The sequence below is a fragment of the Coregonus clupeaformis genome, chromosome 2, assembly GCF_020615455.1.
Source record: "Coregonus clupeaformis isolate EN_2021a chromosome 2, ASM2061545v1, whole genome shotgun sequence".
Lineage (NCBI taxonomy): Eukaryota > Metazoa > Chordata > Actinopteri > Salmoniformes > Salmonidae > Coregonus > Coregonus clupeaformis.
In genome coordinates this window covers 2,819,501-2,847,331 of record NC_059193.1, presented here as the reverse complement: position 1 = coordinate 2,847,331, position 27,831 = coordinate 2,819,501, and the positions used below count along the sequence as shown (strand labels likewise).

General features: G+C 47.5%; 1 protein-coding gene across 1 annotated transcript in view; it reads left to right on the top strand.

The window, feature by feature from the left end:
• Positions 1–27,831, top strand: part of LOC121549817 (protein O-mannosyl-transferase TMTC2) — a 96,441-nt gene that overhangs the window by 44,229 nt on the left and 24,381 nt on the right. Inside the window, exons 2-7 of the mRNA XM_041861725.2 lie at positions 195–816; positions 17,758–18,661; positions 18,978–19,092; positions 24,807–24,892; positions 26,050–26,234; positions 26,607–26,685. Of these exons, the coding sequence (XP_041717659.1) occupies positions 195–816; positions 17,758–18,661; positions 18,978–19,092; positions 24,807–24,892; positions 26,050–26,234; positions 26,607–26,685 (1,991 nt within the window). The remainder of the gene's footprint in view (positions 1–194; positions 817–17,757; positions 18,662–18,977; positions 19,093–24,806; positions 24,893–26,049; positions 26,235–26,606; positions 26,686–27,831) is intronic.

The window sequence follows — 27,831 nt, the reverse complement described above, 5'->3', positions numbered from 1 at the left end:
GTATGTGTGTGTGTTCACACCGTGTCCCATCCATCACATTTATTATCACATCAAGGTTATCTACACCAATCTCTCACGGTTGCTACATCAATGGCTGCCACTTTATCCATCTCTCTCTGACTGAAAACCCCCGTCCATCTAGTTTGTATCCAAACTGACACTGACCCTCCTCTCTCTCTTCCTCTCTCCGACAGCCGTGCGATCAAGACCAACCAGGACCTTCTCCCTGAGACCCCGTGGACCAACGTCCTGTATGATGACTTCTGGGGCACCCTGCTCACCCACAGCGGCAGCCACAAGTCCTTCCGGCCCCTCTGCACTCTCTCCTTCCGCCTCAACCACGCCCTGGGCGGCCTGCGCCCCTGGGGCTACCACCTGGTCAACATGGGCCTCCACGGGGCTGTCACAGGCCTCTTCACTGCCCTCTGTCGTCCCCTCCTGGGGGGAGGTCCGTGGAGTCTTCTGGCGGGGCTCCTCTTCGCCTCCCACCCGGTGCATACGGAAGCTGTGGCGGGGGTGGTGGGGAGGGCCGACGTCGGCGCGGCACTGCTGTTCCTCTTGTCTCTTCTCTGTTACACAAGGCACTGCGGGCTCCGCTCGGCCTACACGGCCTCTTCCAGGGACTGTCAGACCAGGGGCTGTGGTAGGCTTCGAGCCAGGACGTGGCTGTGGCTGCTCGGCAGCCTGGTCTGCGCAGCGTCCAGCATGCTGTGGAAGGAGCAGGGAGTCACGGTGTTGGCCGTGTCAGCGGCTTACGACCTCTTTGTGTTCCAGCGGCTCCGGTTCCGCCAGGCGGTGGTCGTCCTCCTGGGGAAGGTAAACAACATTGCCCTCTGTTTACAAAGTGGCACTCCTCTTTGTGTCTCTGCGTGTATCCAATTTCCTCTTACCCTGCGGAGGGGAAACCTCAGCCGACCACAAATGGTTCCTGTGTGTATGTACAATTCGGATTGTTTATGGGGAAGTCGTGTGTGTGTGTATGTGTGTGTGTGTGTGTTGTTTGTTTTTCATTAAGAGTGTCATTTGAAAGCATTTAGCCCACCACTACCATGTGCACAGCTGAGGAATGCAAAATAAGTGAGTTTTTTCTTCCTCTAAATGGAAATAAAATATATACAGAGGAGGAAATTAGGGAACATGAGCCAACAGTTTGCTCCGTTTCCACCGAGTCCTCCTCACTGAGGTAAACAGATACACTGAAACACACGTCTGGTTCAGAATCTTTCCCCGATGACGTCTGTCTGTGTAAGCTTGTGTGTGAAGAATGAAGTAGGGTTAATTTGAGGTGACAAAAGCAAGGTACTCTCTCTTACTGCAGAGACAGACACACTTCCTTCTCTGCTACATAATCTGTCTAGTCAGTTTCAGGTCCAGCATCCATCCAGTTAGACACATATATGGGGAGAGAGGGAGTCACCACCCTAGAGGCTATCCTCACATACACATAAGGCATAGAAAGGTGATATATGTTCTTAGTAGAACAAGTGGAGTCCTTTACCCTGCACAGAGAAACACACACACACACATGATCATGAATGTGCATACACACGCTCACACACGCATGTTCAGACGTTCACACGGACTGTTAGCCATCATATATGGCAAGAGATAGTCACCACCCTATAGGCTATCTTCCACTGCTCGCATAGTCACACACACAGACACACACATATACACAGATACACACACACACACACACACACACACACACACACACACAGACACACAGACACACAGACACACAGACACACAGACACACAGACACACACATATACACAGATACACACACACACACACACACAGACACACAGATACACACACACTGCCTATTCTCTGTCAGAAAACACCCGTCTAGAGCTGCCACATACAGGATGAGGACAGGCAGGGTGCATGAAAGACACAGTGACGTAGCTCACACAGGCACTCAGGGTTTGATTAGAAATCCTGCTCTCAGATCTATATAGCAGCTTGTATAAAACATAATGATAGGAAAATAAAGATTATCCTTGAGGTTTTACTGGGCAAGGACAGTCTTGTCCGTTTTTGTGTGTGTGTGTGTGTGTGTGTGTGTGAGAGAGAGAGAGAGAGAGTGTCACCTTTCATCTCTGTGTAAGTGTGCTTACACACTCAGTGCTCTGATGCAGCTTTGCTGTAGTCCTCTTTGGCAGCTTGCTATCCTAAAGCTGTTATTAGGGGATTTTAGTGAGAGGCCCAGAGGATCAGAGTGAGGGAGGGAGGCAGGGTGAAGCCTGTCCGCTCAGCAGGAATGATCTGGGTGGGTATTCACAGCCAGTGGACCCTAGCAGAGAAACATCTGTCCTCAATTAAGACTGATACGATGGCATCTATTTACAACCCTAAAGGTTTTGGAGGAGACAGACAGACACAGACACAGACACAGACACACGCACGCACGCACGCACGCACGCACGCACACACACACACACACACACACAGACACACAGACACACAGACACATACACTCACACACAGGCATACACGCACACACGGAAAGCTAGAGAGATTTCACCTCCATCAGTGGATTGTGAGTGGGGATAATTAAGCCCCTCCCCCTTTCCTCCTCCCCCTCTGACCACATTCCCTGTTAATCTATTCAGTAGCGCAGCAGGTATTTTCAACAGACAGTACCCTCCTCCCTTATACACAATGGACCTGGCCAATCTCCCAGAGCGAGCCGACAGATCCTGGTGCCAACCCCACGCCTCCTCTTTCGCCTTCTGCCAGCACATCTGGCTCATTTATCACCCTTGCCTCCTCGCCTTGCCCTCCTCGCCCTCCTCTCCCATGCCACCCCTGCCTTCCTCTCCCATGCCACCCCTGCCCTCCTCTCCCATGCCACCCCAGCCCTCCTCTCCCATGCCACCCCTGCCATCCTCTCCCATGCCACCCCTGCCATCCTCTCCCATGCCACCCCTGCCCTCCTCTCCCATGCCACCCCTGCCCTCCTCTCCCATGCCACCCCTGCCATCCTCTCCCATGCCACCCCTGCCCTCCTCTCCCATGCCACCCCAGCCCTCCTCTCCCATGCCACCCCAGCCCTCCTCTCCCATGCCACTATCGCTATCGCTCGCCGATTACGACCCCAGATGCCTCGCAAACAAACGCATGGGAACACAGAGAGATAGCGAGGGAGAGGAGGAAAACTATGCTCTCACTTCCCCTCTTTTATCTGTGTCTCTTAACTCGTTCTCACCCGCTGTGCCAGAAGAGCACCTCACGTCTCTCTGTCTGCCCAGTCAGTGTGGTTTTACTGTGATGGCAGAATAACAATCATTCACTTCTGTTATTGCATCATATTGGGCAGTGAGGCACTGCATTCCAATTCTATCTATGCGCATGTTAGCATTTGCTTTGCTATTTCTAAAGATTTCCTGAGAATTTCAACCGTTTGTGTTATTGACTCTGCAGTGAGAGGAAAGGGAGGGGGGAGGAAAAACCAATCCTTTCTTATTACCTGAACATCAGCTTGGATTCGTCCTGAAAAATAATAAGAAAATGCAAATTTAGTGACTCTCTGGAGTGAGTGTTGTGAACGGTTCTTCCGGCACTCCATTTCTCATCCGATTAGTTCTTTAATCAGACTGAAATGAAAGAGGTAGGAGGGGAGAGAGAGAGAGAGAGAGAGAGAGAGAGAGAGAGAGAGAGAGAGAGAGAGAGAGAGAGAGAGAGAGAGAGAGAGAGAGAGAGAGAGAGAGAGAGAGAGAGAGAGAGAGAGAGAGAGAGAGAGAGAGAGAGAGAGAGAGAGAGAGAGAGAGAGAGAGAGAGAGAGAGAGAGAGAGAGAGAGAGAGAGAGAGAGAGAGAGAGAGAGAGAGAGAGAGAGAGAGAGAGAGAGAGAGAGAGAGAGAGAGAGAGAGAGAGAGAGAGAGAGAGAGAATCAGTGGCCCTGACACTAGCATCTTTAACACACACACACACGTCCACACACATGTCCAGGAAACAACAGTCTGTGGAGCAGAGGTTGGAGAGTGTGTTCCAGTCAATGCGGCAGAGCCATATAGACTAGTCTTCTGTATTACCTTCATAAAAAGGTCATCTCTTTATTTCCGGTCCGTTCCACCTGTCAAAAACAAACAATCAGCAGAGAATGATGGATAAAATAAAAACAAAGGAGTGTGAAACGAAGGAGTGAACGAATGACTGGTGGATAGGTGATTCAGGAATAACCTCTTCACCATGCACAGCATCAATAACAGTGTCAACTGCTTCCCACCCCTTTATCAAAGATTCAGAGTGGCTATCTCTTGGTTGTGCTTAAGCATAGGGCCTAGTTCTTTCTGACCACGTCACCTGACCAGGAAAACTCTTGGCCCTCGTCATAGCCTGTAGTTATACCCTATAATACTGTAACTAGGATCCCTATAATACTGTAACTAGTGTCCCTATAATACTGTAACTAGGGTCCCTATAATACTGTAACTAGGGTCCCTATAATACTGTAACTAGGGTCCCTATAATACTGTAACTAGGGTCCCTATAATACTGTAACTAGGGTCCCTATAATACTGTAACTAGGGTCCCTATAATACTGTAACTAGGGTCCCTATAATACTGTAACTAGTGTCCCTATAATACTGTAACTAGGGTCCCTATAATACTGTAACTAGGGTCCCTATAATACTGTAACTAGTGTCCCTATAATACTGTAACTAGGGTCCCTATAATACTGTAACTAGGGTCCCTATAATACTGTAACTAGGGTCCCTATAATACTGTAACTAGGGTCGCTATAATACTGTAACTAGGGTCCCGATAATACTGTAACTAGGGTCCCTATAATACTGTAACTAGGGTCCCGATAATACTGTAACTAGGGTCGCTATAATACTGTAACTAGGGTCCCGATAATACTGTAACTAGGGTCCCTATAATACTGTAACTAGGGTCCCGATAATACTGTAACTAGGGTCCCTATAATACTGTAACTAGGGTCCCTATAATACTGTAACTAGGGTCCCTATAATACTGTAACTAGGGTCCCTATAATACTGTAACTAGGGTCCCTATAATACTGTAACTAGGGTCGCTATAATACTGTAACTAGGGTCCCTATAATACTGTAACTAGGGTCCCGATAATACTGTAACTAGGGTCCCTATAATACTGTAACTAGGGTGCCTATAATACTGTAACTAGGGTCCCTATAATACTGTAACTAGGGTCCCTATAATACTGTAACTAGTGTCCCTATAATACTGTAACTAGGGTCCCTATAATACTGTAACTAGGGTCCCTATAATACTGTAACTAGGGTCCCTATAATACTGTAACTAGTGTCCCTATAATACTGTAACTAGGGTCCCTATAATACTGTAACTAGGGTCCCTATAATACTGTAACTAGGGTCCCTATAATACTGTAACTAGGGTCGCTATAATACTGTAACTAGGGTCCCGATAATACTGTAACTAGGGTCCCTATAATACTGTAACTAGGGTCCGATAATACTGTAACTAGGGTCGCTATAATACTGTAACTAGGGTCCCGATAATACTGTAACTAGGGTCCCTATAATACTGTAACTAGGGTCCCGATAATACTGTAACTAGGGTCCCTATAATACTGTAACTAGGGTCCCTATAATACTGTAACTAGGGTCCCTATAATACTGTAACTAGGGTCCCTATAATACTGTAACTAGGGTCCCTATAATACTGTAACTAGGGTCGCTATAATACTGTAACTAGGGTCCCTATAATACTGTAACTAGGGTCCCGATAATACTGTAACTAGGGTCCCTATAATACTGTAACTAGGGTGCCTATAATACTGTAACTAGGGTCCCTATAATACTGTAACTAGGGTCCCTATAATACTGTAACTAGGGTCCCTATAATACTGTAACTAGGGTCCCTATAATACTGTAACTAGGGTCCCGATAATACTGTAACTAGGGTCCCTATAATACTGTAACTAGGGTGCCTATAATACTGTAACTAGGGTCCCTATAATACTGTAACTAGGGTCCCTATAATACTGTAACTAGGGTGCCTATAATACTGTAACTAGGGTCCCTATAATACTGTAACTAGGGTGCCTATAATACTGTAACTAGGGTCGCTATAATACTGTAACTAGGGTCCCTATAATACTGTAACTAGGTTCGCTATAATACTGTAACTAGGGTCCCTATAATACTGTAACTAGGGTCGCTATAATACTGTAACTAGGGTCCCTATAATACTGTAACTAGGGTCCCTATAATACTGTAACTAGGGTCCCGATAATACTGTAACTAGTGTCCCTATAATACTGTAACTAGGGTCCCTATAATACTGTAACTAGGGTCCCTATAATACTGTAACTAGGTTCGCTATAATACTGTAACTAGGGTCCCTATAATACTGTAACTAGGGTCGCTATAATACTGTAACTAGGGTCCCTATAATACTGTAACTAGGGTCCCTATAATACTGTAACTAGGGTCCCGATAATACTGTAACTAGGGCCCAGAGTTTTCCTCATTTCCTCGTCAGGTCATGTGGTCAGGAGAAACTCTGGGCCCTACTTAAGAGGAGCCACAGGGTGAAGGACGCTGCATACGATTGGATGTTCCCTTTCTTGGCGTGTAATTAAGGAGTGACAGAAACAGTAGACCCCCTCGTTTGTCTCAATGAGGCCAGGGGCTGCAGATTAGCGCAGCGGCGGTTGACGACGGCTTGATGAATGCCGTGGCAATTATCCTCTACAGAGGCGTTCAGCTGTGAAATGATGCCTGCGCTGGTAATTGCCTCTCACTCACTCTCTTTCTCGCTATAGTTTTGGCTGCGGTTGGATTGTATGTGTTTGTTTGTGCCAGAGCTGGGGAGTCTCACACGTTCTGTATTTAGTGGCATGTCTACAGATGTGGGGAAGGCTACTTGTTTCTACAACTTTAGACTGTCTTTCTAGAAGAATGTGCATGAAAGAGCAGTGTATCATCAGTTAATGTAATGTAACAATCTATCTGTTGGCTAATAGATTAACAATATGTAATATCTGAAGTAAAGTGATGGATAATGTTTGACTTCCCTTTAGTTCCCTGACAACACTGGTTCAGTATCTCTATTGCTCTACAGACAGCAATCCCAGAGAGAAGCAGGGTGACACCAGGTCCCGTGCTTTGATCCAGTTGTCCATCCATCCCAGTGGGGGATGTGAACCTATGACCTGTCCCATTATGGGTCCGTGTGCTAGCGTCACCTCAGCCTTTATAGTGAGTGGTGTTCAGTAATAAGGTCCCTTCATCAAAGTCAGCCACTGAACGTCAGACCCTAATCCTGTCTGATTAACTGGGGGAATGTGCCTAGTCAGGAGAAAAGGCCCAACCTGTGAAGAGAAGTGTAAACGGCCTGGATGTCCCTGGTTGATGACATCAGAGTTCCATCAAAAACACTGGCCAATGGACTGCATCCACACAAAGGGGATACTCCGGAGTGAAGTTTCCCCTAGGTACAGATCTAGGATCAGCTTCCTCCCCCAAGCCTTACCTTAAAGTGATGCTACAAAAGTTTTGTATAATTTCTGCCAGTAGCTTTGAAAGTAGGTCCCCTGAAAATTGTGCACAATTGTGTAGAATGTCATCAATTTCTTATGATATGTTACAAATTCCAATTCGTACAATACATTAAGAATTTGTAGGTGCTTAAGATCCCGGCAAATTCACCCTACACCCAGACATATGGTGGCAGCGCTGCGATGTCAAGAATTGTAAGGCTCAGGTTAGGGATAGGAGTGCAATAGTGGCCTGGCTATCATACCCAATGTTACAGTTTTAACTCTAACTAAAAGAGTATGGTCCAAGAAGGCCCAACCAAGGCCCATATACCAGGAGGATTTATGAGGAGTATGAGGAGTGTAAACGGGATGTGACTTTATAGAGGAAGTCCGTAGGCTCTTTCCCCCTGCTGCTTTCTGTCAGTCCACAAGCAGCTTTATGAGAGAGTCAACTAATGTCAACCTAATCACGCTGTGTCTTCAAACATGTCTTAAACACCGCAAACAGACACTAATAACAGGACGATGGGATTAGAGGACCACACACAGCAGAGGACAATGTTTGAACATGGTTAATGATGAATGACAAACACCATGTAGAGATAAGAATGGGCTGGTCACCATGTCGTTTTAAAAGGGAGCGAGATGGATAGAGGGAGAGAGAGAGAGACAGGGAGAGAGCCCATGCGAATGGAAAACAGAGAGGTCTTATAGAGTGAAGAGAGCAGTAATAACCCACAGTGTGTGAGATCTGTGGAGAGAGCAGGGTTTAGATGAAAGCCTTGGCGCGAGTGGGACGGCAGGTTTAACATGCTGCAGGGGATTATTCTGGCTCTTTTAACCAGCGCAGCCACAGATGTATGAACTCCGGAAATAAAGTTACTCCAACTCAAAGAGATAAATTATCAATGATCCGAGCATTGCCCTGGGTGACTTCGCCTGTACCTCTAGAATCCAATCAAATGTTATTTATAAAGTGATTTTTCACAGAATAGCCAGACGAGTTGTGCAATAGAATGATACGCAGAGAAAGGTTGAAGTTCATAATAGAAAAAAGTACAGAAAAGTAAGTAGGTGAGTTTATCTTAATAGTTCTTTAGAGGAATAATTTAAGGGAAATTGAGCGACCATTTTGGCTCAAATGATCCTGATTGAGGAATCACCATCAACGTCGCAGCCTTTTGAGTCTGAGATTGAGCTTCAAGTAAATTAAGGAACGATTGGGGCATTGGGAGAGGAAACCTACTGGAAGGTGAAATTAAGCCTTAATGCCCTAAATGGTTCCCAGAAAAATTCTAATAATCTGAGATGGAGCCAGATTGAATTTTTCATTTAGCATTTTCCCCAGACAAGAGGAACAAGACGATCCCATCAATAGGCGCATCTCCTCTGTGTGAAAATACATAGCCTTTCTTTCTGTGTCTGCTTTCTGGTTCAGAAATCAATATCCAATTCTTCCCTCTGATTTTCTTACTCCCTTCAGCCCAAAAATCTCCCCGGTCGTATTGGATCTTTCCACAGAAAGAGAAGACGGAAAACACAGATTTTCTGTAATTGGTTTATCTCACAGTCACATGTACCTCATCTCAGGGGAAATCTTCTCCTCCTCAGAGAGACCAAATTGTCTCAAACTCTCAGTTCTGAAGTGAAGCCCAACAAATGAAGCATGTCTATAGTCCAGGACAAGTCAATGCTAATAAACTCCTTAGTCCAAACTTAAGGGTAATTGGAGATGCAGGTTTCATTCTTTTCACTCGCGTGTTCCCTTTCAAAGACTCGTACTGTCACGAGTTGCTAAGACAGAACCCAGAAGCAGACCAGGACAAGGAGAGTTGAACGACGGTGAGTGTTTATTTACATATTCAAAAGGTGCAGAATAATCCAGGAGACGGAGCGGGTGGCGGAGATGAGTAGGTGGAGGCGAAGTGGCAGATGAACTGATGGCACGGCAGGGGTAGGGTGAAGGTTCCGGGAGAATATGTATATGGCTAACGATCCGGCAGGGACTGGATCTTAGGACAGAGCCTAAGAAGGGTGATGATCAGGACCAGGTGTGTAGATTGCTGATGGGATGCAGGTGCGGGAATCAAGCAGGCAGGGAGCGTTCCAGACCCCTCGGGAAACTGGAGATCCCGACTCAGACTGCCGGGATCGTTACAGTACCCCCCTCCGGCTAAACGCCACCGGGCGGACTCCCGGAGCGCCAGGATGGAGGCGGTAGAAGTCACTGATGAGGTCAGCATCTAGGATCTGACGCCGCGGAATCCAACTCCTCTCTTCAGGACCATACCCCTCCCAGTCCACGAGATACTGGAAACCCCGGCCCCGCCGTCTGGAATCCATGATGCGTCGCACCGTGTAGGCAGGACCACCTCCGATCATCCGAGGAGGAGGAGGAGGAGGCGGAGGAGGCAACAGAGGACTGAGGAAAACAGGCTTGAGGCAGGAGACATGAAAGGTGGGATGGACTCTGAGCGTCCTCGGGAGTTTGAGTCGAACTGCCACCGGATTGATCACCTTCTCCACCACAAACGGACCAATGAACTCGGTAACAACTTCCTGGACTCAGTCCGTAAAGGAAGATCCCGTGTGGCCAACCAGACCCTATCTCCGATGGTGTAGGTGGGAGCGGGGATCCGGCGACGATTCGCCTGGAGCTGATACCGGTCCGAAACTCTAAGGAGTGCCTTTCTGGCCCGATGCCAGGTCCGGTGGCAACGACGAATATGGGCCTGAACAGAAGGCACTGAGAGCTCCCTCTCCTGAGAAGGGAACAAGGGAGGTTGGTAGCCATACAGGCACTGGAAGGGAGACATCCCAGTGGCAGATGTAGGGAGAGTATTGTGGGCATACTCAACCCAAGGCAACTGAGAGACCCAGGAGGTGGGGTTGGAAGAGGCCAGGCAGCGTAGCGTGGATTCCATCTTCTGGTTGGCTCTCTCCGCCTGACCATTAGATTGGGGGTGAAACCCAGATGTGAGACTGACTGTAGCTCCAATGGCCAAACAGAAGGACTTCCATACAGCAGAGGTAAACTGAGGGCCACGGTCGGAAACGATATCACTGGGCAAACCGTGGACCCTGAAAACCTCCCTAACCAGGATCTCGGACGTCTCCGAGGCAGAGGGAAGCTTGGCAATTGGCACAAAGTGGGCGAACTTGCTGAATCTGTCCACGATAGTCAGAACGACCGTGTTCCCCTCAGAAGCGGGCAACCCAGTGACAAAGTCCAGGGCCAGATGCGACCATGTTCGCCGGGGAATAGGAAGGGGGTGAAGTAGTCCAGAGCTGGGCCGATTGGTACTCTTATTCTGCGCACACACTGGACAGGCAGCAACATAACCCCGAGTATCCTCGGCCATGGCAGGCCACCAAAAACGTCTGCGAAGAAACGCCATCGTCCGAGCCACGCCAGGGTGACAAGCCATCTTGCTGGCATGGGACCATTTGAGGACCGCAGGACGAACCGACTCAGGCACAAACAACCGACCGGGTGGACCGTTACCGGGACCGGGCTGCGTCCGAAGAGCCGCCATCACCTCCTCCTCAATCTTCCACCTAACAGCTCCCACGACGCAGTTCCGGGGGAGAATTGTCTCGGTCTTGGACCCACTCTCCTCCGTCTTGGAGAACATCCGAGACAAGGCGTCCCGCCTTGCCGTTCTTAGATCCAGGTCGGAACGTCAGGGAAAAATTGAATCGTCCGAAAAACAACGACCACCTGGCCTGGACGGGAGTTGAGACGTCTAGCCGATTGCACGTAAGCAAGATTCTTGTGGTCAGTCCAGACAATAAACGGTTGCTCCGCCCCTCCAACCAGTGGCGCCACTCCTCCAAGGCAAGTTTCACCGCGAGAAGCTCCCGGTTACCCACATCGTAATTCCTCTCCGCAGGCGAAAGGCGACGAGTAGTAGGCGCAGGGATGGAGTTTACTGTCCGTGGAGCATCGCTGCGACAGGATGGCGCCAACTCCCACATCAGACGCGTCCCACTTCAACGGAACTGACGGGCCGTGTCCGGTTGAGAGAGAATCGGTGCGTTGGTGAATCGCCTCTTCAAATCCAGAAACGCTCGATCCGCCTCCGGATTCCACTTGAAGCTCCTGATACTGGAAGTCAAGGCAGTTAACGGAGCGGCCACACGGCTGTAATCCCGGATGAATCTGCGGTAGAAATTCGCAAACCCCAAAAATCTCTGGAGCTGCAATCTCGTACCGGGCTGGGCCCATTCCAGAACCGCTCTAACCTTCTCCTGGTCCATCCTAATCTCTCCCCTGGAGATGATGTACCCGAGAAAGGATGTTGTGTGGGCGTGAAACTCGCACTTCTCGGCCTTCACGAACAGGCGATTCTCCAACAATCGCTGCAGAACCTGCCGGACATGCTGGACGTGGTCGGAAGGTTCCTTCGAGAAGATCAGAATGTCATCCAGATACACAAACACAAAGAGACCGATCATATCTCTCAGGACGTCGTTCACCATACTCTGGAATACCGCTGGAGCATTGGTCAGTCCAAACGGCATCACCTGATACTCGAAGTGACCCATCGGTGTATTGAAACCCGTCAACCACTCGTCTCCCTCTCTGATCCGGACCATGTGATACGCATTGCGTAGGTCTAGCTTGGTGAACACCGTAGCACCCTGTAAGGAGTCGAAGGCAGAACTCATCAATGGCAGGGGATACTTGTTCTTGACCGTGATGTCATTCAACCCCCGATAATCAATACACGGTCGAAGAGAGCCATCCTTCTTACCCACAAAGAAGAATCCTGCCCCCAGGGGGTGATGACGAGGGACGAACGAGACCAGCCGCTAGGGACTCCTTGATGTAGGTCTCCAAAGCCTCACGTTCAGGTCGGGAGATACTGTATAACCTTCCCTTGGGGTAGACAGCTCCAGGGAACAGGTTGATGGCACAATCATAAGGTCGGTGGGGAGGGAGTGACAGAGCCTTCTGCTTACTGAACACTTCCCCCAAATCGTGATATGTCTCGGGGACCAGGGACAAATCTGGGGGTTTAGCCTCAACCACCTGACTGGGAACCGAATGGGGACAGGCAGTCTTGAGACAGTTAGCATGACAATCCAGGCTCCAACTCGTTACCTTGCCCGTCACCCAATCGAACGTGGGATTGTGTTCCTTCAGCCAGGGGTATCCAAGGACCAGAGGAACATGGGAAGACGGCAGAATGAAGAATGAAATCATCTCCGAATGATTCCCCCGACAACAGCATCTTAACCGGTTCAGTCCTCATCGTGATACGTGCCAGACTACTGCCGTTCAGAGTGGTCGCTTCAATGGCTTCCGGCAATTGCTCCTTGGAAAGCCCCAGCTGTTCCACCAACTCGGCATCAAGAAAGCTTCCATCGGCACCTGAATCGACAAAAGCGTTAATCGCTAAGCTCTGATTCCTGTTCACAAGGGTAGCCGGGAAACGGGGTCTGACAGAGGTACTGAGAGGTTGAAACTGGCTCGCTAAAAGTCCTCCCAACTTTAGCGAGCCGGGCAGTTTGACGACCGCCGGGAACAAGTGGAGATGTAATGTCCCGAGCTACCACAGTAGAGGCAACAGTTGGTCTTACGTCTATGTTGACGCTCCTCCTTGGTTAACCCGTGCCGCCCCCACTTGCATGGGTTCAGAATCGGGAGAGAGAACCTCTCTACTAATCCTTTGTGGTGGAGAATGATCGACGTGTTCTGGTCCACCACCCGACCCGACTGGGAACTGAGAAGCTGATCGATTGGACGGACCCCATTGCTTCTCCCTCCTTCGCTCTCGGACTCGATTATCCACCCGAATAGACAAGGCTACCAAGCTGTCCAGGTCACTAGGCTCCGGATAGGAGATCAACTCATCCTTGAGCTGCTCCGACAGACCCTGGTAAAAGGCCGCTTGCAGAGACTCCTCATTCCACCCACTCTCCACAGCCAACGGCTTGAACTCGATCACGAAGTCGGCCACGCTGCGAGTTCCTTGGCGAAGCGAAAACAGGCGCCTAGCTGCGTCCCTCCCTCGGACGGAATGGTCGAAGAGCTTCCTCATCTCGGCCGTGAACCCCTGGTATGAAGCCATGCAGGGATCCTGTCGTTCCCAAACGGCTGAAGCCCACTCCAGCGCTCGACCACGCAGCAACTCAATCACAAAGGCTATCCTAGCCTTGTCTGTGGCATAAGAGTAGGGCTGTAGATCGAACACTAATCCACACTGCATGAGGAAGGAACGGCATCTTCCCAGCTCCCCCTCATATTTATCCGGCGTCGGAACCTTGGGCTCACGGAAGGACACAGCTTCAGAAGCGGCAGGCGAGATGGGTGAAACTGGTAGTGGATCCTCCACCGGAAACTCGCGTTGGTTCTGGACCTCCGTCAGACCGGTAGAAAGGTTCCGAACTGACAACGCGATCTCCTGTAGTGCCGTGCTATGTTGTCCCAACATCTTCTCCTGATGGGAAATGGCATGGCGAACAGAGTCCAGATCCGCTGGGTTCATTAATGGCCGGATCGTTCTGTCACGAGTTGCTAAGACAGAACCCAGAAGCAGACCAGGACAAGGAGAGTTGAACGACGGTGAGTGTTTATTTACATATTCAAAAGGTGCAGAATAATCCAGGAGACGGAGCGGGTGGCGGAGATGAGTAGGTGGAGGCGAAGTGGCAGATGAACTGATGGCACGGCAGGGGTAGGGTGAAGGTTCCGGGAGAATATGTATATGGCTAACGATCCGGCAGGGACTGGATCTTAGGACAGAGCCTAAGAAGGGTGATGATCAGGACCAGGTGTGTAGATTGCTGATGGGATGCAGGTGCGGGAATCAAGCAGGCAGGGAGCGTTCCAGACCCCTCGGGAAACTGGAGATCCCGACTCAGACTGCCGGGATCGTTACACGTACACACTAGTAGGGTCATAACCTTCGCTGAGCAGGACTATTTGAAAATAGTTTCTCTCTGAGCTCTCTGTTGAGAGTTAACTAGGGCTATGTTTATGTGCTTATGAATATATTTGATTTGATTTGATATACTGAATGGACGTTAGTTCCAGCTGAACTGTAGGCCCCTAACACTTTAAAGAGGATTTTCTCTGTTTACAGTTTGGAGCACAATGACATTGTTTGAGAAATAATCCATCAGGTTTAAACTGTACAACATCATTCTTTGGGAATGAGACTAACTCCCTTTTCCAACTGGGCGAAATTGTGCTGGCACTGATCATTTCTATTTACATTGTCCTTTGCAGCATGACAACCGCAACTATGGTGGATGCGTGACCAGGCCAGTGCAGTACAGCTTGGCTCGGCATGGCTCGGTGCAGTTTAGGAGTGTAAAAAGTGTATGAGAACCAGAGACCTAGGCTGTGCAGCTTCCTGGCTGCCTATGTCATGCTGGGGATAACACTCTTACTCAGTCTACTCATCTCTGTGGAGCTCTTACAGATGATTTTATATTTACATTGTAACCTAGTTTAAAGGAGGGAGCAACCTAGGGCTGTAATTGCGAAACAGCCTGAAATGTTCAAAGGCCTGGTGAGATTTTGATGAAAACACTTACACACACAGACACACAGACACACACACACAGCTCTCATGCCACCCCCACAGGTTCAGCCAGAGTTCACTGGAAGCTGGTGTGTGGATGGAAGCCACAGTCTCTGTCTGGACAGGAGGAAGAAGAGAAAACTCCCTGGTCTCTGTCTGGACAGTAGGAAGCCTCATCCCGTCGGCCAATAAATATTTTTAAAAGCGTCCATACTGATTCATCCAAATTAATTCAATTTCTTCATTAGACCATCAGACCAACAGATGATAATAAACTGGATTACGAGATCACAATACATCATATTGCTTATGACAAGTCTTACAATGCATTCGAACTGCATCATTTTGCGTTATACCTGCAGGCTTAAAGTAAAGTGTTACCCAAACTTTCTCCTGAGACAGAGCAATATGTTCTGTTCAACTGGTATCTGTGTCAATACATTCCTTTCACAGCTGCCTTCTCTCTCTCTCTTCCGGAGGGTGGGGACCCATAAGTCTAGACAGATGTGATTTAATTAGCCAGAATCGAGGAGGTGACCGGACAACCTTCGGTTGACTTTAAAGTTTTGCTGACCTTTCCAGAGGACAGGGCATCTAGTCACAAGGTGTATGAGTCAGAGTGCAGATCTAGGATCAGGTTCCTCCGTGTCAAAATAATCTTATTCATTATGATATAAAAGACTAAACTGATCAGCACTCCTACTAAACCAGATCAGCACTCCTACTCTGAATATGGGCCCAGGAGTGTGACCCTGTAAAACAAAGTGAAATCATATTTGAGCTATTCTCTACTTATCATACAGTTGTCCCCTGGCTGCTTTCTTTTTCTGCCTTTTTTGCTTCGGGTAGTGCTCTAATCTATGCATCAAAAAATACAATTCCCAGATTTTTATGAGCCTAACATGCCAAAAAAGGTCTTAATTCCAATGCCAGATATGTATTCATAAAGCCATTAGGAACTGTAAAAATAGCAAACAATCTCTCTTGAAGTCCATTTTCCTCTGAGAAGTTCATCAGGGGATCGCTTTGTAACATTTGGCAGTTGTAATGAAGTTTTGAAGTTACTAGTCCTAGTCTAACTACAGTAACGTCCCTCATGGAGCTGAAAGCTGAACGTGGTGACAGGCCAGTGAAAGGTGTTGCGTGACTGAGGGCCATTTAATAGGGAACCTGATGCCATTCATGCTACGGCATTAATACTCTTATAGCTGTAAACAGCATCTACATACCAACACAGTAAGCTCTAAGCTGATTAAAAGTCACACGCCACTCTACTGAAATGGGCAAACAATCCGAACCAGGCCCTCCCCGCTCTGCTTCTCCCAGCATACATTAGGGCTGCATCTGACATGGCACCCTATTCCCTACTCTATGTATGGATTAGCGTGCCTACTCTATGCAGGGTTTAGGGTGCCATTTTGGACCTAGGCCTGAGTTGTTTAGTCAAATTGCACTCAAGTGACTTAGCTAGTCTAAACACATAGCCTATTTTGGCATACAAGACACCATACTACAATACATGGAAGGATCTGTTCTATATCAAATTTGGAGGCATTACTTTGCAGGTAGATGGATAGACGGAATAAGAATGAGAGAAACACAGTGCAGGTCTTTGCCAAACAGCCATGATGTCATCGTATGCAGTTGGTAGTAGTGTCCAGTGTCGTGGTCTAATGGTCACGTATAGTAGGTACTCTGTTTATTTTACATTACTTTATTGGGGCAAAGGAAACTGTTAAAAAAGTCCACTGGCACCAGTGTGCCAAAATCAACGTTTTAGAGGTCAATTGATCGAAAGGAGTGCGTGGGGAATGGTGAGGTAGTGGTTTTCTTAGCTTGTTAATTCACAAATGAAAGGGATTTTATGGAAATGTATATTTTAATGTACATAGGCCTAACTGTAATTAATGTAGGTATGAGCTTAGCATACATTTTCGGCATTACATTGAGTTCCACAGCTAATTGATTGGCCAGTAATAGCAGATGTTCACCTGGAATTGGCCTAGCCTACCAGTATTTCTCATCGCACCGTCAAACGAGAAGAATCCTAGTCCTTTAGGGCATTATTCTATTAAATCAAACTGAAACCTATGAATAGAGGTGACACCAACATGGAGGGTAATTCGATAAAGAATATATTTTCTGATGAATGTGAAGTGTTAATATCGGCCAAGTGCTCTAAAACCCCCATTTAGTCTCTCACTGCTATCAATGCTTCATTTCTCTAAAAATGCTTTCTGTGTTTGTGTAGCAACATAGCCATATTATTTCTGGCCATTGTAGATACTTTTTTTTAGAGGACTTGCCAATAATACACAGAGCACTTGGCTGTGTCAATTGCGCATGAACACGGCTTGTGCCCTGGGCAGCTTTTGCAAAAACATTCCTACCATTTCATTCCTCATTTCTATTCTTGACCTTTCACATGGTCGAGATTTAAATTAAAATTCTCACTGATGTACAGTATATGAATACACACCAAATCAACCAAAACCAGTAGCTTCTGTGTTAAAGAAAATATCTACAACTATGTCTAGTAGATTTGACTTAGTATCAGCCCAGTAAACAATTGATAGTTACCAATGCATTCCCAGAACGCTAGCAGGAACGTTTTGAGAATGCTAAAATGGCAATTTTTCTCAAAGTTCCCTGAACGTTTGACAGAAGTTCCAGGGTAGTTCCCATAACATTCCTATAATGTTTTCTAATGTTTTCTCTCTCCTACAGAAGAGGAACACCACTATACTGCTGAGTCTGAGTGTGTTGGTCTCCTGGGGCGTGCTTCTCCTGGCTGCTCGTCTCTACTGGATGGGTAACAAGCCCCCCAACTTCTCCAACTCCGACAACCCGGCGGCCGACTCTCCGCACCTCCTCACGCGAACTCTGACCTTCCTCTACCTGCCCGCCGCCAATGCCTGGCTCCTCCTATGCCCTGACCAGCTCAGCTTCGATTGGTCCATGGATGCTCTACCGCTAATCAAGACCTTTGTTGATTGGAGGAACCTTCACACCGTGGCCTTCTATGCTGGATTATCTCTCCTGGCTTGGTTTGGCCTCCGTAGCAGTAGCAGCCCTGCCTCCAAGGCCAAGGAGACCAATGGGAAAGCTCACTTGGCGAACGGGAAGGCCCTCACCAACGGGCACAGCTACCATCCTCCAGATGGCAACCACAACAACCACAAGATAAACTCAGAGCAGGGCTCTCCAAAGACCAATGGGAAAACCACCCTCAACGGGAATGGGTTCACCAAACCCTACCACTGTTCCCCTCGGACCACCCACCCCTCCCTCCCCTCATTTGCCACCCTCCCCTCCACGGAAAACGTGGTGGTCTTCTCCCTGGGCCTACTCTCGCTGCCCTTCCTCCCGGCCACAAACCTGTTCTTCTACGTGGGCTTCGTGGTGGCCGAGCGGCTGCTGTACATACCCAGCATGGGCTTCTGTCTGCTGGTGGCGGTGGGGGCCCGAGCGCTGTACGTTAGGCTGAGGACCAGGGGCCCCAGGGTCGTGCTACTGGGTCTGTTCGCGGGCCTGGTGCTGCTGTACGGCATCAAGACGCTGCTGAGGAACAGGGACTGGAGCAACGAGGAGATGCTCTACAAGTCAGGGATCAGTGTTAACCCCGCTAAAGGTAGAGTGGAGGAGGCTGTTGACTAACCAACACATTCTGGAATATGGGCCTTTGGTTTGGTACTTTAGTCTCACTGGGATAGATTTAGGCCTTAGAATTACATCACTCTCATGTAGATTAGAACATTTTTCAGTATTTAATTATTCTAGGTCCAGGACTAGGCTTAATCTATGGCTGTGAAACTAATAAAGAACAAAGTATATGTAATAAATGATTTGTAATCTTTCCTCATAAATGCAAAACTTGCCAAACCTCAAGATCTTTCCATTACACAATACCAGTATGCCCTTGACTGACACCTGTCTTTCTTTGTTAGCATGGGGCAACCTGGGAAACGTCCTGAAGAACCAGGGCAAGATGGCCGAGGCAGAGAGGGCGTACCGGAATGCCCTGTACTACCGGGGAAACATGGCTGACATGCTGTATAATCTGTGAGTGTGAAACGTGTCATCTCTGCCTCTCTCCACTACCTCAACGAGGATGAAGGACCATGAGAGCTGTCATCAATCAATCAATCAATCAATCAATCAATTTTATTTTATATAGCCCTTCTTACATCAGCTAATATCTCGAAGTGCTTTACAGAAACCCAGCCTAAAACCCCAAACAGCTAGTAATGCAGGTGTAGAAGCACGGTGGCTAGGAAAAACTCCCTAGAAAGGCCAAAACCTAGGAAGAAACCTAGAGAGGAACCAGGCTATGAGGGGTGGCCAGTCCTCTTCTGGCTGTGCCGGGTGGAGATTATAACAGAACCATGCCAAGATGTTCAAAAATGTTCATAAGTGACAAGCATGGTCAAATAATAATCAGGAATAAATCTCAGTTGGCTTTTCATAGCCGATCATTAAGAGTTGAAAACAGCAGGTCTGGGACAGGTAGGGGTTCCATAACCGCAGGCAGAACAGTTGAAACTGGAATAGCAGCAAGGCCAGGCGGACTGGGGACAGCAAGGAGTCACCACGGCCGGTAGTCCCGACGTATGGTCCTAGGGCTCAGGTCTCTCAGTTGGCTTTTCATAGCCGATCATTAAGAGTTGAAAACAGCAGGTCTGGGACAGGTAGGGGTTTCGTAACCGCAGGCAGAACAGTTGAAACTGGAATAGCAGCAAGGCCAGGCGGACTGGGGACAGCAAGGTGTCAGCATGCCCGGTAGTCCTGACGTATGGTCCTAGGGCTCAGGTTCTCAGAGAGAAAGAGAGAACGAGAGAATTAGAGAGAGCATACTTAAATTCACACAGGACACTGGATAAGACAGGAGAAGTACTCCAGGTATAACCAACTAACCCCAGCCCCCCGACACATAAACTACTGCAGCATAAATACTGGAGGCTGAGACAGGAGCGGTCCGGAGACACTGTGGCCCCATCCGAAGAAACCCCGGACAGGGCCAAACAGGAAGGATATAACCCCACCCACTCTGCCAAAGCACAGCCCCCGCACCACCAGAGGGATATCCTCAACCACCAACTTACAATCCTGAGACAAGGCCGAGTATAGCCCACAGAGGTCTCCACCACAGCACAAACCAAGGGGGGGCGCCAACCCAGACAGGAAGATCACGTCAGTAACTCAACCCACTCAAGTGACGCACCCCTCCTAGGGACGGCATGAAAGAGCACCAGCAAGCCAGTGACTCAGCCCCTGTAACAGGGTTAGAGGCAGAGAACCCCAGTGGAGAGAGGGGAACCGGCCTGGCAGAGACAGCAAGGGCTGTTCGTTGCTCCAGAGCCTTTCCGTTCACCTTCACACTCCTGGGCCAGACTACACTCAATCATATGACCTACTGAAGAGATAAGTCTTCAGTAAAGACTTAAAGGTTGAGACCGAGTCTGCGTCTCTCACATGGGTAGGCAAACTGTTCCATAAAAATTGAGATCTATAGGAGAAAGCCCTGCCTCCCGCTGTTTGCTTAGAAATTCTAGGGACAATTAGGAGGCCTGCGTCTTGTGACCGTAGCGTACGTATTGGTATGTACGGCAGGACCAACTCGGAAAGATAGGTAGGAGCAAGCCCATGTAACGCTTTATAGGTTAACAGTAAAACCTTGAAATCAGCCCTTGCCTTAACAGGAAGCCAGTGTAGGGAAGCTAGCACTGGAGTAATATGATCAAATTTCTTGGTTCTAGTCAGGATTCTAGCAGCCGTATTTAGCACTAACTGAAGTTTATTTAGTGCTTTATCCGGGTAGCCGGAAAGTAGAGCATTGCAGTAGTCTAACCTAGAAGTAACAAATGCATGGATTAATTTTTCTGCATCATTTTTGGACAGAAAATTTCTGATTTTTGCAATGTTACGTAGATGGAAAAAAGCTGTCCTTGAAACAGTCTTGATATGTTCGTCAAAAGAGAGATCAGGGTCAAGAGTAACGCCGAGGTCCTTCACAGTTTTATTTGAGACGACTTTACAACCATCAAGATGAATTGTCAGATTTAACAGAAGATCTCTTTGTTTCTTGGGACCTAGAACAAGCATCTCTGTTTTGTCCGAGTTTAAAAGTAGAACGTTTTCAGCCATCCACTTCCTTATGTCTGAAACACAGGCTTCTAGCGAGGGCAATTTTGGGGCTTCACCATGTTTCATTGAAATGTACAGCTGTGTGTCATCCGCATAGCAGTGAAAGTTAACATTATGTTTTTGAATAACATCCCCAAGAGGTAAAATATATAGTGAAAACAATAGTGGTCCTAAAACGGAACCTTGAGGAACACCGAAATGTACAGTTGATTTGTCGGAGGACAGACCATTCACAGAGACAAACTGATATCTTTCCGACAGGTAAGATCTAAACCAGGCCAGAACTTGTCCGTGTAGACCAATTTGGGTTTCCAGTCTCTCCAAAAGAATGTGGTGATCGATAGTGTCAAAGGCAGCACTAAGGTCTAGTAGCACGAGGACAGATGCAGAGCCTCGGTCTGACGCCATTAAAAGGTCATTTACCACCTTCACAAGTGCAGTCTCAGTGCTATGATGGGGTCTAAAACCAGACTGAAGCATTTCGTATACATTGTTTGTCTTCAGAAAGGCAGTGAGTTGCTGCGCAACAGCTTTTTCTAAAATTTTTGAGAGGAATGGAAGATTCGATATAGGCCGATAGTTTTTTATATTTTCCGGGTCAAGGTTTGGCTTTTTCAAGAGAGGCTTTATCACTGCCACTTTTAGTGAGTTTGGTACACATCCGGTGGATAGAGAGCTGTTTATTATGTTCAACATAGGAGGGCCAAGCACAGGAAGCAGCTCCTTCAGCAGTTTAGTAGGAATAGGATCCAGTATGCAGCTTGAAGGTTTAGAGGCCATGATTATTTTCATCATTGTGTCAAGAGATATAGTACTAAAACACTTAAGTGTCTCTCCCGATCCCAGGCCCTCGCAGAGCTGTGCAGATCCAGGACAGCTAAGCCCTGGAGGAATACGCAGATTCAAAGAGGAGTCCGTAATTTGCTTTCTAATGGTCATGATCTTTTCCTCAAAGAAGTTCATGAATTTATTACTGCTGAAGTGAAAGCCATCCTCTCTTGGGGAATGCTGCTTTTTAGTTAGCTTTGCAACAGTATCAAAAAGAAATTTTGGATTGTTCTTATTTTCCTCGATTAAGTTGGAAAAGTAGGATGATCGAGCAGCAGTGAGGGCTCTTCGGTACTGCACGGTACTGTCTTTCCAAGCTAGTCGGAAGACTTCCATTAGTACTGCTTAGACAGAGAGAGAGAGAGAGAGAGAGAGAATTCACAAAATGGGACAAACACCAAATTGAGACTCTGCATGCAGAATTAGGCCGATACCCGCTAATTATCAAATTCCAGAAAAGAGCCGTTAAATTCTAGAACCACTTAAAGGGAAGCGATTCCCAAACCTTCCATAACAAAGCCAAGAGAGATGAACCTGGAGAAGAGTCCCCTAAGCAAGCTGGTCCTGGGGCTCTGTTCACAAACACAAACCGACCCCACAGAACCCCAGGACAACAACACAATTAGACCCAACCAAATCATGAGAAAACAAAAAGAGAATTACTTGACACATTGGAAAGAATTAACAAAAAAACTGAGCAAACTAGAATGCTATTTGGCCCTAAACAGAGAAAGAAGAAAAGGGCAACCAGTGAAGAACAAACACCATGTAAATACAACCCATATGTATGTTTATTTATTTTCCCATTTGTACTTTAACTATTTGCACATTGTTACAACACTGTATATATACACTGCTCAAAAAAATAAAGGGAGCACTTAAACAACACAATGTAACTCCAAGTCAATCACACTTCTGTGAAATCAAACTGTCCACTTAGGAAGCAACACTGATTGACAATACATTTCACATGCTGTTGTGCAAATGGAATAGACAACAGGTGGAAATTATAGGCAATTAGCAAGACACCCCCAATAAAGGACTGGTTTTGCAGGTGGTGACCACAGACCACTTCTCAGTTCCTATGCTTCCTGGCTGATGTTTTGGTCACTTTTGAATGCTGGCGGTGCTTTCACTCTAGTGGTAGCATGAGACGGAGTCTACAACCCACACAAGTGGCTCAGGTAGTGCAGCTCATCCAGGATGGCACATCAATGCGAGCTGTGGCAAGAAGGTTTGCTGTGTCTGTCAGCGTAGTGTCCAGAGCATGGAGGCGCTACCAGGAGACAGGTCAGTACATCAGGAGACGTGGAGGAGGCCGTAGGAGGGCAACAGGAGCACTGCCAGAGCCCTGCAAAATGACCTCCAGCAGGCCACAAATGTGCATGTGTCTGCTCAAACGGTCAGAAACAGACTCCATGAGGGTGGTATGAGGGCCCGACGTCCACAGGTGGGGGTTGTGCTTACAGCCCAACACCGTGCAGGACGTTTGGCATTTGCCAGAGAACACCAAGATTGGCAAATTCGCCACTAGCGCCCTGTGCTCTTCACAGATGAAAGCAGGTTCACACTGAGCACGTGACAGACGTGACAGAGTCTGGAGACGCCGTGGAGAACGTTCTGCTGCCTGCAACATCCTCCAGCATGACCGGTTTGGCGGTGGGTCAGTCATGGTGTGGGGTGGCATTTCTTTTGGGGGCCGTGTGCTCGCCAGAGGTAGCCTGACTGCCATTAGGTACCGAGATGAGATCCTCAGACCCCTTGTGAAACCATATGCTGGTGCGGTTGGCCCTGGGTTCCTCCTAATGCAAGACAATGCTAGACCTCATGTGGCTGGAGTGTGTCAGCAGTTCCTGCAAGAGGAAGGCATTGATGCTATGGACTGGCCCGCCCGTTCCCCAGACCTGAATCCAATTGAGCACATCTGGGACGTCATGTCTCGCTCCATCCACCAACGCCACGTTGCACCACAGACTGTCCAGGAGTTGGCGGATGCTTTAGTCCAGGTCTGGGAGGAGATCCCTCAGGAGACCATCCGCCACCTCATCAGGAGCATGCCCAGGCGTTGTAGGGAGGTCATACAGGCACGTGGAGGCCACACACACTACTGAGCCTCATTTTGACTTGTTTTAAGGACATTACATCAAAGTTGGATCAGCCTGTAGTGTGGTTTTCCACTTTAATTTTGAGGGTGACTCCAAATCCAGACTTCCATGGGTTGATACATTTGATTTCCATTGATAATTTTTGTGTGATTTTGTTGTCAGCACATTCAACTATGTAAAGAAAAAAGTATTCAATAAGATTTTTTCATTCATTCAGATCTAGGATGTGTTATTTTAGTGTTCCCTTTATTTTTTTGAGCAGTGTACATAATGACATTTGAATTGTCTTTATTCTTTTGGAACTTCTGAGTGTAATGTTTACTGTTAATATTTATTGTTTATTTCACTTTTGTTTACTATCTACTTCACTTGCTTTGGCAATGTTAACATACATCTCCCATGCCAATAAAGCCCCTAAATTGAAATTGAATTGAATTGAGAGAGAGAGAGCGAGAGAGAGAGAGGAAATGGGTTGTTGTATCCCCAGAGGGTTATCCCCTGTTCCCCTTGACAGTGATTTCATTAATCATGATTTGTTTTTTTCTCCTGTCACTTATCACTGTCTAATGTTAGGCTGCAATTAGATTTAAAACCAAAACAGTCAGAGTTGCCACATGGTTTCCCTGATTGCCCTGTAGACCCCTCTCTCCTCTTTGTCATTCTACCATAACTCAGGACCTGTCCTCTTCTTTCCACCAGGGGTTTGCTGCTACAAGAGAACCACAGGTCCTCAGAGGCAATGCATTACTATAAGCTGGCCATTGGGAGCAGGCCAACTCTGGCGTGTAAGTATTGCTAAGAGGCCATTTCCTAAAATGACGTATTGCGGGGCTGAAGTGATTGCGATCGGGGCCGGTCGGTGGAGATGAGAGGAGCTGATACGTGACCTGTCTAATGGGTTGTCTCTGGCTTTGTTTAATCTAATTAAATGCATTGAATGTTACATTCAGGTTTAAATCACGGCCCAGTGTTAATGCTGAAATAGTCGTTCTGTATGCGTCTGTCTGGCCCATTTCAGAGCCCATTTCAGAGGCCTATCGGACCGTTTCAGCCGACAGTCTAATGGAAGTAAATCTCACTCTTGACTGCTCGCGTATGTAATGCGTAGACATATTTCACTGTATCAGACCCTAGCAGAGGACGGGGAAAGCAGGGGATTTAGGTTGCATGAGTTAGTTAGTTCATTCCTCAATTTTTCTCATCAACCTCTTTCAACCTCTCTGCACTCTACCCACACACTCACACATACTACACTGACACTCCAACACACACACACACACACACACACACACACAAACACATACACACACTCACACACTACATACACTCACACGCACAAAACACAAGCATATTGACGCCACACACACATACACATTACACATAGACACACTTTTACACTCTTCACATGCACTGCTCTGTTTATTATCTATCCTGATTGCATAGTCACTTTTACCCCTACCTACATGTACAGATTACCTCAATTACCTCAACTACCTCATACCCCTGCACATTGACTGGGTACCGGTACTCCTTGTATTCAGCCTCGTTATTGGTATTTTATTTTGTTACTATTTCCCTTTTTTCTTCTTCTTATTTGCAAAACAAAAGAAGTTCCTATATTTTAACTCTGCATTGTTGGGAAATGGCATGTAAGTAAGCATTTCAAGGTAAAGTCTACACCTGTTGTATTCGGCGCAGTGACAAATAAGATGTGATTAGTTTTTTCCTCTTTCCCTAAACCTTTTCCCTGCTTTTATCTATCCCCTCTGTTTCTCAATTTCTACCCCCACCCCCCCCCCTGCTCTAATCCTCCTCCTCTGCCCCCTCTCTTCCCCCTTTTCTCATCCTCTGCCTTCTCTTTCCCTCATTCCTCTTCCTCCATCCTCCCTTTCCCCCTCTGTCCCTCCTCCGCCCCCTCTCTCCCCCTCTCGTCACCCCACAGCGGCCTACTTGAACACGGGCATCATCCTGATGAACCAGGGCGGTCTGGAGGAGGCCAAGAGGACCTTTGTAACCTGCGCTGAGATCCCAGACGAGAACCTGAAGGACCCCCACACCCACAAGAGCTCCGTCACCAGCTGCCTGTACAACCTGGGCAAGCTGCTCCACGAGCAGGGCCTGCAGGAGGTATGCTACTACAGTACAGTGGGGCCAGGGCAGTGGCTGAGACGTAGAAATGCAATGGATAGAATGTATACAGCGAATGTAGATCGATAGCATACTGTGGTAGTGTACTTGCACTCTCAAGTTTCCGGAGACTAGCTGTCTGAAAACTTGCTTTAGCTTGCGGCCTTGGCTTTATATAAGCTCAGCAACTGCTTAAATTAACGAACTCTTCATCTATGACAAAAGGACTCAGAGACAACTAAAGACTCATTATATTCATGAAGCCCTTTTCATTAGACAGTGAGGAAGAGGCTTTGTGGATGGTAACACTGATGAAACACACTATGACTAACTGCCCTCTCCCCTCCCCCTCCTCCTCCCCATCTATGACAGGAGGCTCTGTCTGTCTATAAAGAAGCGGTGCAGAAGATGCCTAGGCAGTTTGCACCTCAGAGTCTCTACAACATGATGGGTGAGCAGGAAACCATTTATTTTTTCACAAATATTTTTATTGGATTTTCCCCCCAGCTCTAGTCAGCAAGTTCGATACATATGGCACTTTACGAAACAAACACAGTTCATACATTCTCATAGATCAGGGGTACTCAACTCTTAACTCAACTCTTACCCTACGAGGTCCAGAGCCTGCTAGTTTTCTGTTCTACCTGATAATTAATTGCACACACCTGGTGTCCCAGGTCTAAATCAGTCCCTGATTAGAGGGGAACAATTAAAAAATGCAGTGGAACTGTCTCTGAGGTCCAGAGTTGAGTTTGTATTGTTAACATCCTAGAATATGGGAAAGGGAAGGAAGGAGTAAAGGTGAGCATTTCCTAAAGATGGACATATGTTCAAGCATCCCCCGGACACAGACCAAGCTCAGCCACGGGCTGAAAAGCCCAATTAAAGTTTCCAGTTAAAGTGCTTCCCAGCCCAGGGCCAGGACCAATTCATGTCCGTGAGACCTTCTGTTTCCTACCCCAGCTCATCATATCACTCTCCACTCTACCATCACTCTACCCTAGATCACTCTTCACTCTACCATCACTCTGCCCTAGATCACTCTCCACTCTACCATCACTCTACCCTAGATCACTCTTCACTCTACCATCACTCTACCCTAGATCACTCTTCACTCTACCATCACTCTACCCTAGATCACTCTTCACTCTACCATCACTCTACCCTAGATCACTCTTCACTCTACCATCACTCTACCCTAGATCACTCTTCACTCTACCCTAGATCACTCTCCACTCTACCATCACTCTACCCTAGATCACTCTTCACTCTACCATCACTGTCTAGCACAGTGTTCTGCAGGGCTGACAGTCAGGAATTGAAATGGAATTGACAGGTATCTCTGGTATTCTGTTCAAGAGGGAGCAACTAATTCATCCTCTGAGCTAGATTTAGTTTGACAGTCTATCTGGAGCCATGTCAGGCTTTTGACTTAGCCAATTACTGAAGGTGAAAAGCCGGGTAGTGACAACAGCTTCGCCACGGGACGGGGAAGACATGGCACAGGGAGACGACTTTAATCATTCAAATATCCTTCTTAATTCCCACCTATCATATATGATAATTCTCCTCATCTTTGATTCATGTAACGGAGGAA